We start from the raw sequence: 20,816 nt of genomic DNA on the forward strand, positions 1-20,816 counted from the left end.
CAGTCATAACTACTATATAGATTATTGTAGTGACTCTAAAGTTTTATAGAAACATTAAAACATACGAATACTACCTTGATAATAAAGATAGGAAACACCTATACGTGAGAAGTTATACTTTAATACCTACCTAATACAATTAAAAACCAATTAGTCTCTGCAGCTAAATTATATCGTAATTCGTAATTTGTGTTGGCGAAAATTACATTTAATTTATAGTAATATAATACCTAATGTATAACCACATACATGTAACCTATGTGTATACTAGTGGGAAGATGTTTGTCGGAAACGATATTGAAATTAAGTCAAGGTTATCTTTTAAATACTCGTGGGCTTAAAGATAAAGCTTATTACATTAATATTATATTGTGTCATTATTAAACAAATTTTTTTTCCAAAAATCTGTCATCTGTATAAATATCAGATTTTCGTCTCACCAAGAATACACGTCGGACTACACACCTAGCTAGTGAGGATTTTTTTGTAAACAAACAATTTTGTATTAAAAAATTTGTAACGCGATTTCCGCACCAGCCATGTGACATAATAATATAGGAATCACGTACGCACCTCGCGAAACCTGTTGCGGTTCGCTTTTTGCTACAAAGCCGTTTGAAGTAACGCGCACTATAATTATGATATAATATTATTGCGTTTAACTACAGCAACGAGCATCGTGATAAATGATATTAATAATAATATTATATCTATTTGAAATTGACTGAAAAATATTTTCGCTCGTTTTTACTTTGCTGGTTTGTTTACTATGCGAATGGGTCATTGGAATTGAATGGAATCCGTATGATTTTATTTCGTAGGATATCAGTCGCGGGAGTAAAAATAATAGCTTTTACTATTCTACTAAAAAAATATTTTTATCGGTTTACTGACCCGAAAACAACATCCGATATCGTAAAGCGTATATATTTTATATTTTTATACTGTACTATACGCGTAGACGACCACTAGTATATTATATATAATTGCACTATATTTTATAATATGATGTATCTACCTATATATCTATTGCACAGTTTAAACTTTTAACATGGTTTATATTTTATTATATTAATAAATTATTGTTATAACGTTCATACATCATTTTTTTTTTAAAGTTCGATTCGGTTTAAATTCGTAGTTAAATTTAAAAAACAGTTTGGTTCACAGATTTGGTTCATTCGTAAAAATTAGGGTTCGTATTTGCGTAACACGATTAAAGTATATTTAAACATACCTGTAGTATTAAAATATTATATAATGTATTAACTAAATACAACCTTAATCCAATTCATCGTTGCGCATCTAAATAGACTTAAGAAATAGATCTTTATTAAAAATCGACGATTACACAGTGGGCAGTGGTCGATCAATCAGTTACCGTGGTAGTAGCAATCGCTACTCACGCGGCTGGCGTATATTATTATATACTTTATAACGATAAGAAATAATACAATACTACATAGCGCCTAAATCACGGCGTCGTTTCTTATTTTTTTTTTCTTAAATCGATTTATTTTTTTCATATACCCACTGCAATTTCCTATTCGTCATTGTCTTATTACAGTCTGTTACCCGAGTTAAACGATAATAAGCGTTATTATTTATTACGATGTACCACACGGGTAGGTAAACGCGAACCCAAAATACCTATCAATAAAATATTTAGGTACAGTCTTAAGTACGCACGGAGACGATTCCGCTGCCAGCGCCACTGCGACGGTCCGCCGCGCGGTGGTCGTACGCCTAATTGAAACGATCCGAACGTCACGCGTCATAAACTTCGTTTATATTACTTAAATTGTTATTATTATTAAAATAATATCTCTTACCGGGGGGACCCGCCGTATAATGGGCAAACGCGCCGCGGTTGGTCGTCGCGCGACTAACAAACGATTGACCGTATAAACGTTATTAATTAATTGATATCCCACTGGCGCGTATATTATAATATACATCTCCGCGTGCCGCAATCGTTGTCGCGACTCGGCTCCGGTGCGGTTTACCACCCTCGTAAAGGTATATACCGTGCGGCATAACCGTATGACCGGTATACGATCGTAAAACTATATAGGCAATACGCGTATAACTAATACGAGTAACCAGCCAATCCGTGTACCCGTTATACAGGGTGTGACTTGACCGATTCGATCTGAGATACGTATACATTCCCGCCACACCGCTCAACATTGTACACATTATGTAGGCATTACGGGAATTGAGTTTTCTAAATCTTCTTGAACACCGAAAGCTCGTGAATTTAAAATCGAACAACGATGTTTATACGATCTGTGCGTGAAGTGGACGCTGTTGATGAAGATTACTAATTTTATACTTTTTAAAGTGTGTTTATAGATATAATATATAAAGCGAAATTTTTAATTTAATTATTTTGAGTTATGGCAATCCAAAAAATACTTCAGTACAGTAATGATTTTCATCAAAGTATGTTTGAAAACAAATCACAAGCTGGAACAGACGTGGCGTTGGACACCCTGTACCGTCGAGTCGGAGCACAATGTAAACGGGTTACAGCGGGGTACGTTTGCGTGTCCACGCGCCGACCGGCGGAAAACGACTTGATATAAACATTAAACGCGTACTCCGTGCATATAACAACAATAATGATAATAATAATAATAATACGATATGGACATAATTTTATTACCGGCGTGATATATTGCATGTAAGCTTGTACGCGTGTATAATATAAATTAATTATCGACGATTTATTAACGCGACTGTTTAGACGTTATTTTTCTCCCTTCCCCATACGCGTGGGGTGGCCCGACCGACCGTACATTGTGTATACTTTCTCGCGTCATACTGACGTAATATTATAATAACATCGGAGCCTCGTGGTCCGCGGTAAACGAATCCGCGTACTTAATAACATATTAATATTATTGTATATTACTTTATGTTTATACCACTATATATCATACGCGTGAGAGTGATATATAGGGTTATAGCCACACCGATTAAAAGACGAACCGAAGGCGTTTCGTTATTTACTAATTTTATATACGTAACGCCGTTGTCACGATCAAATCTCATTAGCTACAGATGATCGAAGATTTCTGATCGGAGAAACGTTGGGATTACTACGCCTCGTTATTATTCTTCCCGCCCATGAATCTTGGCATATCGTAATTTAAATAAAGCGGGCTGTAATGGTGTTACAGTTTCTTTTTTAATTCGAACTGTTGTTTATAGTCTATATATTACACATACTACAACAATATAACATATCATAATATATCGTGTACAGTTAAAATACGTTATTAGACTTGGAGTTTTGTATTTCAAACATTTCAACCCAAAACCATTTATTGTTTCGCACCAGCCCTAAACAGTTTTTGGGGAATATATTGAACGTTTTTAGAGAAAAATTTATGACATTTCGTTTTTTTTGGCACTGCAGACTATAATATCATCATGAATTATGATATACCAATAACAAAAGATTCGCAATCCGCGTTATCATAGGCGTGTGCTTACTGCACATGACCAGGACTGATCAAGACATATTATAAAGGCCGTCTGCCCAATAGATTGTAAAGTAAATAATTTAGTTAGAAGTTTGTAGCCTGCACGTGGTAAATTGCATTTCAACAATTTAACTATAAATCAAAAACATTTTATTTTATGATTCGACAAACCATTATAATCTACAAATTAAATGTAAAATCATTTTTAAAGTGTTGTGCTAAAATGATATTATAGTAGGTACCTCTGACCTATATAATTGAAATTTGAACCATAGTTGTCAATAGTATTGGACCAATGAATTAGTGAAGTGTTTATAACTAAATGGCCTGAGGGCCGCTTGTATGAAAAAAAAATGTTCACTGCACTTGCTATGAAACTTTACACGTGACACGTCTATACTCATTGTATAATGATAAATAAAAATGTAAGACCTAAAATAGGTTTTCGATCATCGAGTGTTCGGGGAAAATGTTTTACATATAATTTTATTGATCATTATTATAGATTAGATATCGAATAACATTCAAATGCATTAAAATGTAAAACGATATAATATAACATTGTACAATAATTTTTATTTGAGACAATTTTGTTAATGATTGACCGTAATAAATCCAATGACGAGTATTAACCGATTTTTGTACGCGGATACGGTGCCTATATAGTGTGCTTAACTAGTTTGCCATTTTCCCAACTGAGAATGACATCATGTGAATTATTGAGTATTTGAGAAGGAAAGTTGCTGATAGTTGATACCTTGTTCTTATATTCGATGTATTAAACGGCATTACTGATTACTTAGAATGACTTTCAATGATTGGTTGTAATATAACTAATCACTGTACAAGATTAATTAATCTATTCCATGTTCCATTTTACAATAATTACTCTAGTTCCGCATTTTTTACCCCGGATCTCTTTTACTGTAACAAACCAAATTGCTAATTATATAGATTTTTTTTATGTCAAGACATTTTTTCAAGTACAATGTTTATTTAGTCTTAGATCCTGTCACCAATTAATAATTATTATATATTTTTTGCTATTCAATTTTTTTATCTCTATTTATTTATATATATACATACCAATCAACATGTTTTAAGTGAATTTTCAAAAATGCATCATTATTTTTATCAGGTTAAACTTAAATAAAATGAATGCAATACTTTTCTTTGCACCAAAGGATCTTAAACTTTTCATATCACCATCATAATAATAATATTATTAATATTTTAGCCAAAAACTTTATTTGATCTTTAAATACATTTTGCCAGTTCTAAATCTTAAAATAGTCTACATTTTCTTAATGATAGATCCACACAAATTGCTTGAATCAATATGTTTTATTTATATAACGTCATGTTCAAACCTCTCCGTCATAAGGACCATAACCATAACAACTTATATTATTATTATTATGTATTAATATAATATATAGCCATTGATTATATATTATTATAGTATTTATAATCAATGATATAACTTATAAGTTTAAATTATTTTGTAAAATTGATTGCTTATACATTTATACAAATGGATACTAAGAACTGAATATTTGGTGTTTATCCTATACCACTTTGTTTCGGTTTATCATAAAATTATTTGATTATAACGAGCAGTTGAATGATTTATTTTATAGTCTTTAGATATGAGTTCATTGTACACAGCATTAAAAATGATTGTAAAATATACGCATCGCGTCGTATTCTAAAATAGAGTAAAAAACTTTTGAATACTGAAAAATGACCCTATAAATTAGTTTAAAAAAATGTTTAACTTAAAACGATTGTTTATAAAACCCGATGAAAATTGAAAATAATGGGCGTGAAGAAATTATAGCTATTATATAAGAGGATATATGGTACAATATCATAACATGAAAATTATTATAGTTTGATTAATAGTTGAAAAATAAACGCAAAAACACAGAAAACACAGATAGTATTTTTACGTTTAAACTTGTTAATAGGTCAATTCATTCTAGTATTAAAGCTAAAATTGGTTTTGCCGAACAAAAATTTACAATACTGTACGATTGTAAGACGGAGACAACACATACGGGTGTGGTGTCCTCTTAAATAAAAGTAGGTGAGGTGGAGGACCATATAGGTATACATTATTCGACTTGAAACGTAACGTTTTAGTAATTAAATATTAAAACGTTTTTATCTACTCTAAAAAAATAATTTAATGTGTTTAATGGTATCGTAACTTGTTTTCTTCGAAGTAAAACATTTTGTTTCTAGTTTAAACGAAGGAATTTTATTAATGCTCTTTATTTTCAAGTTTATGTATCATTTATTTGTAAAATACTTAACTAGTTCACAGGACATTAAGATTAGCTGTTCTTTAAAAACCTTTTTTTCTAATAGGACTATTCGTTAGTAGTGTATTTAACACAATATAGCACTTTCAATATATACAAAATAGCTATCAGTGATATTTTCTACGTTTTCTACTTGAAAATCTTAAAGATTTTGTAGTACCTATTAATATAAATATACATTATTGTCAACGTGGACGAGTTTAAAAAATGGTTACGCACGCTCCCGGGTGCGCGCTCGCGAGTGAATGTGTGTTTGTGTGAAAACTCCATCAGTGTGAAATATGTGTGTGGTGCTTTTAAAATTATAATTGTATCACTATATAGTATAATATTATGTTCAGCCTGAAAAAGCATACTTTAGAATCATTAGTCATAATTATTATTTTAGATCGGATTTGAACGGATTACCCTTACGTAAAACGTGATAATACTATGATATACTTGTTATTCGTTTAAATTTTCGAATGCTTCCATTTACACACGCATACCACGACACATTATACTATTATATTCCTATACGATGTGTACGTAACACTATTGTGCGCGGAATCCGCATCGCCGGGAAAGCGTCGCTTAAAGTCGTTATGACCGGAAATTTTTCAAATAAGGGGAGAACATAACATTATAATAAATGGACGTGGTCTTAACGTATCAACTCATCGGGCGTATTGTGTGGAAATGAAAAACGCGCCGCATTATACACACACGATAGGCATACGTATACACGGCGTTATTTGTCGACGGTATAATATTATGTACCCATCTTATTCTTATATATTACGTGCTTTGATATAATAATATATAAATCCGTTGGTTTACGGAGAAGCAATTCCGCCCGCCGCGCTGGAAACGCATCTATTGGGATAAAGGTCATAAAACGATATAGGTACACGAATACAATGCGTTCGGCAATTTCACTTTTTAGACGCCTCTATGGTTTTCTATTATTTTCTTGAAAGCCCGTGTAATTCGGTCGTAATCGTAAAATACTCTCACGGGGTGATAATATAACTGAAATAAAAAAAAACTAAATAAACACGCGTTTTTGTTCGCGGTGACGGGACATACACATAAAGTTTGTTTTTGGTTATAAAAATTTAAGCTGAATCGTGCACGGTGTATCTTTATAATAATATGTATGTGTGTGAGAGTTTTTAATCACGGTCAGTGTTTGGTGTGCGGCGGTGCTGGTCTCTATCTACATAATATAATAGCTGGTGTCAATTTGAGTATAAAATTCCTGAATCCCACTCGAGATCGGAACAATACTTCGGGGTTCAGATAAGGATAAGTGTTTTATTATTTTCCCTTTAAATTCAAATTTGTGTTAATGAGCTTAGGAGTCACATATATAAATATGTTCTTGTATATACGCACCATAATACATATATTATATACATACTGACGAACCGGTTGCCGCACAGGAACCTTATGGTACTATTTTCTGACCGGCAACTATACATAATAATATTATATGCATTTAATATTCTAATCGATTTCGAACAGGCGCCTCCTTTTTACCCCGACAGTTATTATTCTTATGAGTTGGATGCTTTAAATGCAACCGTCAACCGCCCCCTGCTATATAATATACGTTTTCGGTTACATCTATGATAATAAAAATAATAATAATATTATTACTATAATATTATTTTTATATGGATCGTTGTTAGAAACTTATATAATATCAATAATAATAATAATAGCTATTCGACTCGTTAGCCTTAACACGGTCTCCTCTCTATTAATGTACTCATTTACGTGTATATAGTGAAATATGTTTATGAGGTTCACGTTTCAGGCCAGTGAAAAAACGATTTTGCTGTCTAATATCAGGTTTTAACAACTGCAATATTATATAAAACTATTGAAGGGACTCATTTGGTCACCATACATAAATGTTTATGATAATCTCAATTATTATGTATTTATTTTAATTTTTTTTTTTTTTTTTACAAACCGACGGCAAAACGAGTGAAAGATATTTTCGTGTTTTACACATAGCTGGGTTATTATTGGTACATTTATTGTTAAATTTTATTACGTTAAAATAATATATTAAATATGATCTTGAGTTAGTTCGCCTTAAGCTGCCACGAGTTCTTATACTCATATTATCTATATATATAGTATGTATAATGTTGTTTTTAACTCTCTGTCATTCATTTTAAAATAAATATTTTCTTTGAATCATTAAAAAGCTTAAAATATGTTTACCATAAAGAAGTATATATTTTTTATATTTTAACTAAAATATTTATACATATAAAGGTACATTTTAGCATTTAATCTACGATATTATAGCTAATGGAATGGCATAAACGTCACGGATTCAAGATATAACTTACTTATTACTGCTGTTATACATGTATTTTATTATATTCTTTATAGTTTATACGACAAAAAAATATGCATTTTCAGAATAATATACCCTCAATTTATCAGCGCACTAGCAATAATTATTTAGAAAATACTAATTATGCGCGTTTATAACCTGTCTTATTTATTATTTTATGGCATAGGTATTTAGTTAAGCCCATCATATAGTATTTATGGTTTAAAATCGATGATCTCATATTGTATTTATAGTTTAAAATCGATAGGCTTAAATCGTATTAACTGCGGATTATTATATGGCGTTATCATGATGTTGATCACTACGAAGATGCGATCACAATATAGAAATGTACACTACTTTACCACAATGTATAGATGTCTATTGATAGTAATTCTGTTCTATCAAAAACGATAGTAGAAAAAAAAACCACTGTGTATGCAACTACTTTATGATCGATGAACGCCTTTAATCATTATATGCACGCGCGAGTACCTAATTCGAAATTAAGTACGTGATGCATCGGAATTTTGATAATACCTAAATATCATACGTTAGATCGTCGGAAAATTAAAATGTATATATTGGCGCCACAATATTATATGATTGTTATTATAACGCATGTATATCACCGCACTTTAATCGTCGTCCTGTGTAATCGCCATAATAATTTTTATAATGTAATAAGATCTTTATGCCAAAACTTTTTTATTTGACAATGGAACGTGTCACACGTATGCAAATAAGTATGAGCGCGAGGCGCCCAGGTGTTATATTATAATATACGCACTATTTAATAGAGTGACTATATTATATAATATAATACACGTTGTCTTTGCCACATATTATTATACTTGTATCTTGTATACGTGCTTATATCTATGAATTTATGAACATTTCGTCTATTTTTGTTTTCAGTTATCCTGCAAAGAACTTCGGTGAACATGGGGCAGCTAAACATCCAAGGCGTAGCGACTTGTATGTACTTGTGCATGGACGCATGTGGCTTACTTTATGGCTCGGTAAGACAATCACGCATATTATAGAAAATTATTATATTTATTTTATCACGAGAGAATTTTTCATAACATCTACTACGATAATATCAAAACACGGCCTCGACTTAAACAGTGACGCAATCGCGCCACATTGTACCGATGTGCATCTGTTTAATATAATATATATTATACAATATAGAAACTTAAATCTTTCAAAACAAAAAAGACGATCGCGGCTCGTAATAATGCGTTCGTTTATCGAACTATCGTTTTTTTTTTCGTTGTAATTAAATAACGATGATAAAGCGATATAACATTATGTACCTATACAGGTAACAGGCATAATATCTCAACGCCGCGGTAAAATCCGCGATCACGCGTGTGCGTGTTTTCTATACAATATCTTATCGAGCAGCTTTACAACCTACTTGTGACAATTATGTTCTCTATACTATATACTGCTATATAGTCGCATCATTGCCTGTAGCAGTGATTTTTTTCACATACCAAACACCATATTATTATATATAGTTAAGTACATATTGTAAATGCAATGTATATCGTACTCGCGTAGGTCGTCGTATATATACATACGTACTACAACGTGCTTCCGACGTTTTATTTGTATTATAATATTTCGTATATCGCAGGTATATAGTTTGGATATACATCGTGTGGTTATGTGTATAGTGTCGACTGACCGTGTATTATGCTCAATATGTGATTTTTAAAGCCTCGGAGTTGTTTATAGAACTTTACACGGCTATAATATAGTATTTTAGATTCGATCGATTTTGTTGATTTTTTTCTGTTTGATTGTGATCTTGCTTTTATTTGGTTTTACGTAAACAAAAATAGGTACCTATTACAAGTTTTATGTACGAGTATACACAATAAATATAGCAATAAGTTACACACAGTGTAACATATTATATTCAATAATATCGATGCGTGTACGCGTGTGTACCTATATACTTTCGCGTGGGCCTTTACACGTGCATATATTACGTAACTAGGACGACGTTCGTTCTTAATGTGCTATGTTTAGCGAAAATATGCGTGTATGACAATGATTTAACCTACACCTTACACAAAATCCGTGTATTTTATATCTGGTTTATCTTAGCGAACAGTTGTAGAACTTCATTTCGAATGAAAATCAGTATAAATCAAACACAAAAAACATAACGTGTCCAAAAATATATAATTTGCATTCTGGTTAGGTATATTGCCTATTGGGATGTACGTCTTGAAATAAACAAAATTATATTTGACAGCACGCAACTGGTGTATGTATATAATGTGATATTTTGACAGATTAAACGTTTCAGGGGATTTTTTTTCATAATATATACTTAATAATTTTATAAAGTTTGAAAAAAATTAGTTATATAAGTACCTTCATTTAAAAAAAAATATATATTTTAACGCCTTCATAATATTTTGAGATTCGATCGGTGTATACATTATAATTTATAACATTATAATATGTTGTCCAATATCCAAAAGTATCAGAATGTGCCATGAGCTATTAAAGTTATTTAAAATGTTAAACATTTTAATTTGTGAATGCGTCAATATAATATTTTATCATCGTTTCGCGTGTTGTATACTTGTATATATATATACTATATTATGGGTATATTGTTTATGAGTGTAAATTAATGTCAGTAGTTGTATTTTAATTTTAAATTGATTGGAATTTTTTTTTTTTTTTTTAATAAAAAAAATTGCAACTTCTTAACGGCAAATCAATTGTTAATAGTATCCCGACTACCCGTTGTTGGTAATTTTAGTTTAATTAAATTTAAATATTTCAATGAACTATACTAGACTGGTTTATCATACATAATATACAGTGTGCGAAGAACAAATTATAATATTTACCTGTTGGAATTTAGAGAATGCGCGGAGATATAATATATATTATATATATATATCTACATATATATTTAAGCTGGCGTTAATAAAATTACGGTGAAAATATTCGGGCATTTATTTTAATAAGATATAATATGTACGATTTATAATTTGTTCGTGTAATTCGAAATTAATATGAGTATATTATGGCGTAAAATAATCGTTTTTGGAAATATGAAAATGTATAATTTACGCGTAGAATTATCTATGTAGGAATAATAGGTATATACTATACGAGTATTATAAGAATATTTGATAAATATTTACCATGCGTGTTACCTGCATTATTTTGAAACTCCGTTCGGTAAATTATTGTTATTATTGGTTATTAGTTATTACACGTTATTTGATCGTCAGATAATTACGTCAAAATCACAACGGCGCCGCGGTGGTACATAATATTATAACAATCGTAAGAAGTAAGTATAACTACGTGTGTTGTTGCTCGCTATCGATATAAGTAGTACATATAACTATTATCGATATTATTCACTAATCGTTTTGAGAGCGGGACATTTTCTCTGTCGGTTTCCAATTCAAGAGATTAATCGATTATTCGATTAATCATTTAAAAGGATTTTGGTTTTGTTTTACTTTCTAATGATGTATAAATCTTAGCCTATAGCTAACCGACGGTTGCGTAGGTACAAAAACTGCGATATTACTATACGCATAAATATGAAGTTCTAATAATATCATTTATTTTCTTCTGCGTTTTTTTAGACGACAAAATATATTAAAATATTATTAACTACCTATTCAATATTATATAATATCGTTTAAAAATGTTCAAAAAACAAACAATTTTCTTTGCTGCAGACGAGATACGGTTACACATAAACAAATAAAAGAAACCTTTGCGATATAACCTGTCTCTCTCACCTGCCCGCGCCTTAAAATAATAATAATAATAAAAAAAAAAAATCGGTTTCTTTTTAATTATTTTTAACTCATCCGTAACACTGTACACGCATATTTCGTTACGTAATTTAATTGGGAACAGCTAATCCAAGTCGGGTTATAACACAATCAATGGGTTAACATCGTACGTATATATATATATATATTATATACTTATACTCGTATGTACCGGAGCAAGTGGTGGCTGATGCTGCGGCCGATCATTGTTATAATTAGTGATACGCGTACGGACGTTGAACTCGGCGAAACAATAATACGAATCACATATGAAACCGATGTCGCAGTCGTCTCGGATTCGCCAAACGGAATTTGTGGAAACGCTTCCTGTGCATTGTGCAACGTTAATAATGCACGTGACATATTATACTATCATAGTATTTCAGCTCTGTTGATACTTGATTATAATATTGTAATAAATGAACAGCACTTGCGCCACACATAGGTATTGTTTATATTTTAATATATAATATGTGTGTGTATGTACACACACTACACACATATAAATATATACGTAATACTCATCAAATATAATTTCCGTTAACGAGAGCTACTTCGATAGATCTAAGAAACTATATAATATTGCGAATTTTTTTTTTATCAGTTTATCGTGTACAATATATATATATATATGTATACAGAGTGTTCAGCAGTTTTGGTCTTCATCGGCTCCTTGGGTGGGTACATATTGGCCCGTTATAGCTCATAATAATATATACTATTAATAATTATTATAATGTACTAGCGTGCATCTATTTATCTTAACGCTGTTTTTACTTTAAGTTTGAGTAAAACGATTTTATACCACGAATTCCTAACAGTCTGTACACAGAATCTATTTTTGTTATAAAAATCATACTTTCCAAAAAAATATTATAATAGGCAAAAATAAAGTCATTGATTCAGACAAACATGACGATACACCCTGTAATCATGAATGTAATAGATGTAAATTGTTTTTTTATTTCGTCTACATTTCACTCATCACTCACTGATAAATCTCGATTGTATCGTAATGATAATATCACATTATATGCTCGGTGGACACAATACGCTGCTTTTATGTATATAAATTATATGCATATCAATGAATTTGGTTTGTATAATAATCACGAAGTGCGCGTAATCTTCCCATTATATTATATGAGTCTATATTTTGTGTATAGGTATTAGGTATTATAATATCTTCTATGATTATACATTGCTGCTTGGTCGACCGTACGCATATACAAGACGACTCATCAAGCATGATCACTACCTCTTCTTCTTCAACACAGTTATTTAAAATCTTATTTTTGGAATTTATAAATACATATACCCAGTTTAAAACCCTATTCTCAAATTTGTGAAAATTTTCATACGACTTAAGAAGTATCTGTATAGAGATACAAACTTCTATTTTTCAAATGAGAATTCCATTTTTCTACTGTAAATTATTCAGTAGGTAATTTTTCTGAAAACCCGCATTAAAATCAAAAATCAAATAAAAAGTTTTTGATTTTTTTTAATTTTGTGTACCATATAGGTTCATCATAATGAGTTAAAAAGTCATAGGGCTATGGTGAGTTGAACGTCTTAGTAATTAATATTAATCTATCAACATTTATAATTTTTTTTAAATAATCTAATTATAATAATTACACTAGACCAATTTTACATGTATTTTATATTTTTTCAAAACCATTTTTAAGGACTATTATACTTAGTATAAACATTTTAAATATTTTAATAACTAAAAATTACTTGTTGAAATTTCGAATTAGGCACATAAATATTTTCAAAAATAGTATCCACTAAATAATTTACAACTAAAAGAGGGGGTTCTCATAAGAAAAGCAGAAGTTTGTATCAGCATAGGATATTCCTTAAATAGTCGAAAAAGAACTTGAAAATATGGTCTTTAATAAGTATATAATCAGAATTTGAAGAAATTCATTATTTAATGCAAGATAGGGGTGAGCGTGCTATAGGCGTGAAACACTCTGTATATAGTATACAGTGTATATTATAACATAATAATTATATATTCATTGCAGGTCCACGTGCTTTACATCATACCATTTGTATATTATAAAATTAATGTGTATAGTATACACAATAATTGTGACGCACTACGCACAGTTTTAATTGTGTTATTTATTATTATAATCACTGTTTTTTTTCTAAAACATTAAAAACAAGTTATCAAAGACAGTAATCAAATTAATTTTTCCAAGATGTACCTCTTCACTGTTTATCAAATATAATAATATTAAGTAGTAAAGTACCGATTCGGTTTTTCTAAGTGGTTCGATTTTTGTAGTATAATATATGCCTTCTAATGTATAGGTAGATTAATTTATTATATTACATCATATACGTAATAATAATTTGTCTTCGTTAGTTTGCAGGTACGAGAAAAAATGTTTTAATAAGATTTATTTAAAAATAATTTACTACAAGTTTCAATAATATAGTATAATAATAAAAAAAAACACCACACACATACACACAAAAATACGTGTTTAAAAAAAACTTGTTTTACCTAAATTACGGGGACGTCCGTTTACACTTTTCGCTAGTTAGTAACACTTGGCCATCATAATTCGGCTACATTATAATATTATAGTGCTTATAACAGCAATCGACGCTATTATATATGATGAAGGGCACACATTCAGGCATATAATAATAACTATATATACGTATGAATCTAATGTATAAGATATCACATAGACATAGGTAATATAGTATAACGATAACATAATATGTCTGAACAAGTTGTAGAAATTCGACACTATATTATATCCGTTGGTAAAAATGAAATCAATTTGCTAAAAATAAATATAAATAGATAATACAACGAGCAAGTCGGCTTTCCGAGCACATAGTTATTCGCTCTATCGTTTAATCTTGATCGCGCGTCGGTAGTAAAATGCATGAATATATTGTTGTCCGGTCGGCCGATTTGTATACGTATATGGGAGGACGTCAATTATTTCTCACGTCTTTATTACACATCTAGAATATTACCCAAACCACCCGGTGATTTACATCCTATCGTCGTCGCCGTATATTTTAGCGTCTCCGCTGGATTAATAATTATTAATAATATTATAAAACACATATGTGATATTATGTCCTATTGTCGTATCTCCTATATCAAAACTGCATACTGTCGTAATAGTTTAAATACATTTTTTTTGTACTTTCATTTTTCTATTGAAAATGTTTTACTAGTGATATTAAAATTAACCATGCATGTTAGTACTCTGTATGAGTTTAACTTATATGAGGGGTGGGCAACTGGCAATTTTATAAAAATATAAAATGTTAGGAATTCTCTGTATTTTATTTTATCATATTCATAAAACCGACATAATGTTTATTGTAAAACGTAGATATGAATTTTTTTTTATCTAATATTGAACTAAAATGTCAATTGTAAATTTTATTAACCCTTTTTTGTTGCTTTTTTATATTTTCTGGTCCGCTAGATTTTCACTTTCAAAATATTGGCCATCTAGTCACATATTACTTAATGTTTTCTATACCGTGTAGGTATATCATATCCTTTTAATTCCTTCGATGCTTTTCATTTATGGAGCAATAATTTTTTCTGTTAAAGTATATGAACACATAATCTAAACATTAAAAATCGTTGTTTGTTGTTTTTATTATAGGTCAACTACTAAATTTTTAAAACAGGTAATATGAATTAATAATTTATAGCGATAAATACTAAAATATCTATTTCGTCAAAACTCAAAGAGACATACTGGTTGGCGAATAAATGGATTCTTTTTTATGTCCTATATTTAAAACAGTATAACATGACGTATTATTTTATTTTTACAATTATTACAACTTGGTTAAATTGAAATATGTAAGTTTTCTTACAGAAATAAATCTAACCATTTATTGTTTGTTTCGCACATGTTTTGTAGAAATAGAAAATGCATGTGTATAAAAAAAAGAGAAACTTTATAAAAATAATACCCCATGCGTGCTGTATGCCCCAATATAAGAAGTAGTTTCGAGAGTAGATCATGAACTCCTTATATAGATTTGAATACTATAACAGTGTAATAAAATAACTGTAAATATAAATGTATGCAAAGAGCATTAAAGCGGCACCCCATTGAAAACTAGAGAAACAATAAGTATGATAGAATGATTACTTTAAGTCCATGAATACCTATACGTATTAATAAATAATAATTTTATTATTCGTCATCGTCAACGCGGCATAATAAGGACAGATTATTGTTATAAGTTATAACTTTAGCTTAAACTTGTTCATGTCATATTTTAAACGTATTCAATGAAATAGAACATTATAATATAAAATAAATTAAATAAATACAATGAACTATTATTGTTTGTATGTGCTTTATTTCTGTTCAGTGTTAAATTTTGTAATTTTTAAACTGGATACATAATAATAATGCTGAAACATTCCTTCTTTAGAGACGCTTTCCGTGATGGCCACGGTCTCTGTACACTAATAATCGTACGTATTTTCTCATTCCTAAATTTATATTGTCTTCGCATTGTTCCCAGATAGTCAATCGGAACTCGGGTGGGCGGGCGGACCCGATCAAAGGCATATATACTATCCGACCCTATAGGTCTAAATTAAAACGTTTAAAAATCCTGTTGTCCCCGTCCATTTTATTCCTCTCGTCCCCGTCCCTAACCAAAATCGTGTTCGTACGCGCGCGCGTATACGTGTGTGTGTGTGTAGCGCCTAATTGAGAGACTTGGAGTATTATAGTACTAGTATTTATTGCCACCTACAAATATACGGTTCGGTAAAAGCGTACGTTTAACCATAATTTTTACCACCTTGACAGTTATAGGGTGTGCCGACCAAATTAACCGGTATCATATGCATTCGATGTCCGACGGAGTGTTGTTTACGGTTTTTCTTCTCCCTCGGAAAAAAAATAAAAATAAAATAAAACGTACAACAAAAAACAAAATGTGTATAAATATTGTCCGGAGGGTTTTTATTTTTTATTTATTATGTATATAGTTTTTTTTTTTTTTTTTTTTTGTTAGTTAAACAAACAGAGTCTTTCACACCAATTTATTACCGCAACAAAAAGAACACGCCGCGGTGGTCGGTGTTTTGTGTTTATATACTTTATCGTTTTCATCCCCCGCGATAATATTTCAGGGAGTTAAAAGTAATTTCTTATGTCAACCACTTGTGTCTGCATCTATACTGCTGCTGCAAGGTAAAACCGGCGTTTGGCGGCTTCTAGATGCAATTTACTATATTACCATTTAATGTGTTGAAATGTACACGCGCAAGACAATTTCCGTGATAAGCAATATACACTTAAACCTACCTAAAATCATTATCCATAGTGTTTGCATATTATTGGTAATAGCCGTGCGTGACTTAAAAGCATAAAAACGAAAAAACAGTGGCAATATAATTTTAAACTTGTTCGATCAAGTCTTTCATCGGTGTTCTTATCTATCTCGCAATGGTCGAAGAAAAATTCAAATTATTATGTTATGTTGATCATAGTAATAGTATCTGACACTAGTTTGCTCTGAAAAGAAAATAACTAAAAATAATAATTACGTGATATACATTATACAAATACTTACACTATAATATAATTGAATGAAAAACTCTTTCAATCATAGACAAATGAAATTTGATGTATCAAAACTTTTGTCCAGAATAATACCTTTTTAAATACATTATTATACCCAATAAAAATATCAAATGTAATCTCTTTGACAAAATATTTAATTGTTCCTATAACATAGAGTACAACCTCGAAAGTCGTGTCTTTTATATATTTCTTCATGAATAAATATACCTGTAGATACATATTATTTTGAATTCATTTTTCAAAATAATTATACGTATGTATATCTATATTACAATACACGGAAGAAGGGTTATAACATGTTCAAAAATAACGTATCGTATATTTAGGTAGGTACTTCATTACGTCATTTCAATAATACCGTACAAAGTAATAACTAAAAAAACATCTTTTGTAGTATTTTATACAATGAATAATGATTTATATGAAAAAACGGTATATTCTATAAATTATATGATATTTTAACGGAGGTACAACTCACTTACTATAAAGTACCTATTTACATTTTATTTGACTATCATAAAAAATACTGTTTTTGTTACACTTATTAAGGTTTATAAAAATATATATGTTGTACGTACCTAAATGTATTATGTTTAATACGAATTAGCATAAAATGAGTATAAAACAGTATGATGACATAGCATATTTATCACTATAGATCCATGTATAGATATTATTATTATATTATATACTTTCTTAAAGTAAAAATTATTATCTACTACTCATGAATTTTTATTTTAATCGGCAATATACTGTTTTATCCACCCTCCTCCAACCGCTTTCGCGTTATTCCGTGAGAACAATATATTACTTTTAGAATCACTACCTAATCGAGTTCCATCAACAAGAATTCCTCCCGCAACTTTGGTCAACTGTGAATGAAATGTAAATTATTATATTATAATGATAATAATATGTACACTTTTATTTTTTATTTGATTTAATTTTTGAATTATTGCATTAGTTTATAAGATGGTTAATGTTTTTATCCAAATTAAATTTCAATAATCATTATAGTGGTATAGTGTTCGTGGTCTAAAAGTGCCTTATTTTGCCTTCAAATAACTAGCTATAAAACTATGCAATAAAACCTCCCAGTTATTTTATTTGTTTATTTATTTATTTTATTTTATTTTAATTTCATATAATGAAATTAAAAAGTTCAATGTTGTTTAAGTTATGACAACTTTAAATGAATTAGAAATTGATTTGTTCATCTAACCAAAAATTATTCTCACATTACTTTATTTATTATATGATTTATTACTTCGTAATCCATAGCTAAATGTAGTTATTGTATTATACCTGTTATTTTATTGTATAATTATTAATATTAATTTAATATTGTTTGATGTTTCGAACGATTGCTAATATTAATATTAACGTTGTAATTCAGTCTTCCATATTTAAAAATAAAATAAATAAAGTAAATATTAAAACTCTAAGAAAATTTTACGTCATATTGTAGCATTTGAAAAAAAATCAATGGTAATAATAACAGTATAATATATGCCTCAAAATTTTACTAATGGTGGTCAATCATATTCTACTGAATATAATATTTAGTAGTATTCACATAAAATATTTTATCAATATGAAGATCTATTAATCTAACCTATAGATTACAGTTTACATATTATAATTATTAATTACAAATCATTTAGTATATTATACTCGACTTTTCGAGTAATATTCACAGTGATTTCTCAAGTTTATAATATAGATTAGGTTAATAATATTTTTGCTTTAAGAAGATTGGTAAAAAGTTTATTTATGTCGATATTTACTAACATTTTTATAAACTATTTAAATTAGCATTAACAATCCCAGTATTATGCTTTAAATCAGTGTTTCTCAACCTTTTTGCTATAATGATCCAATGTAAATTAGATTCTACTTCTGCCTGCCAAGTGACCCATAAAAAATATCTAGTTGTACTGTTATAAAACTGTTATAGCTTTTAGTATAATTATATAATTTAGACTTTTTATCTTATAATATGATCGTAACACATCAAAAAAAACGCCGTGACCCAAAATCGGAGATTTTTTGTGACAACGTTTGTTATTAGTTATTACATATAATACTATATATTAATTATAATACTAACATTACATATTTGTGTATGCTGCAAATAGATACTAATAATTTTAATTTTCAGTATGACATAAAATAATCACAGAAATATGATATAGACATATAAAAACTAATAAATAATATGTACATATTTTTTAATTAACTAATTTTTTAACCATCTTAATATGATGTACCAATATTTTTTGTCATCGCGTAACTGTTTGTTATTTTGAAAACTTTATATCACAAATAAAAAAAAAAAAAATACAAAAACGGTAATCCGTAGGTGGACGCAACTATAGCCAATTATGTGACTTCATATTATACCATTTATAAACTATACAGTTAAAAAATATTTGTTCACATTATATTCGTAGATCGTTATACCGTAAAATCAAAAAGATTCCACAACTCGTTTTTGGTTAAATTGCGGACTGCTGAGCATTTTCGTTATCTCTTCGCGGACTCTCGAAAACGCAGCAGTTGTTCATGCGAGTACTGCACAAGGACAAAAAGGCATAGAAATCGACGAAGTCTTGTTAAATGACGCAATGACCTAACTCTCCATGTACAATATAACGAGGACGTGTAAAATTATTATATTTCATTTTTGCGCGCGTGCGTCTGACTATCAATCGTTATTTTCTACGATATATAACATTATATAGTAGCACATATTCTAGTTGCTAGCGTGTGCGTGTACAGAACTAGAGAAATATGGGGAGAGAGTAAAACAAAGATATAATATATGTAATAAGTATATATAAATATATATATATATAGAGAGAACTGCCCAAATGATAATAGAAATACATTATGCAATAATTATTATCACGTCTGTATAAAATAAATCACAAAACTAGTAACGCGTTTTGGCGGTGGTTGGGCGAACAAGAAGTTCGTTTTACATTTTTTAAACGTTATGGCTTTGCCGCGAGCTGTCGTATAAATTTACTTGTGATCTCGTATATTTTATTTTAACGTTTCGACGGCACCGTAATATATCAATTTTATTCGCGTAGTCGCAAAAACAAATGGATGTACGTAATATACGTATATATTTTATATTATTGAATCTGCTATACCGTAATTTATTTGTGTGTCATTCACTAGACGCGTGTAGACACGTTTCGGGA

The 20,816-nt window shown here is 29.7% G+C and overlaps 1 protein-coding gene across 1 annotated transcript in view; it reads left to right on the top strand.

Moving 5' to 3' along the window:
• Positions 1 to 20,816, top strand: part of LOC132932130 (uncharacterized) — a 73,792-nt gene that overhangs the window by 39,456 nt on the left and 13,520 nt on the right. The window contains exon 2 of the mRNA XM_060998357.1: positions 9,072 to 9,175. Coding sequence (XP_060854340.1) covers positions 9,072 to 9,175 — 104 coding nt within the window. The remainder of the gene's footprint in view (positions 1 to 9,071; positions 9,176 to 20,816) is intronic.

This window comes from Rhopalosiphum padi, chromosome 1, assembly GCF_020882245.1.
Source record: "Rhopalosiphum padi isolate XX-2018 chromosome 1, ASM2088224v1, whole genome shotgun sequence".
NCBI lineage: Eukaryota > Metazoa > Arthropoda > Insecta > Hemiptera > Aphididae > Rhopalosiphum > Rhopalosiphum padi.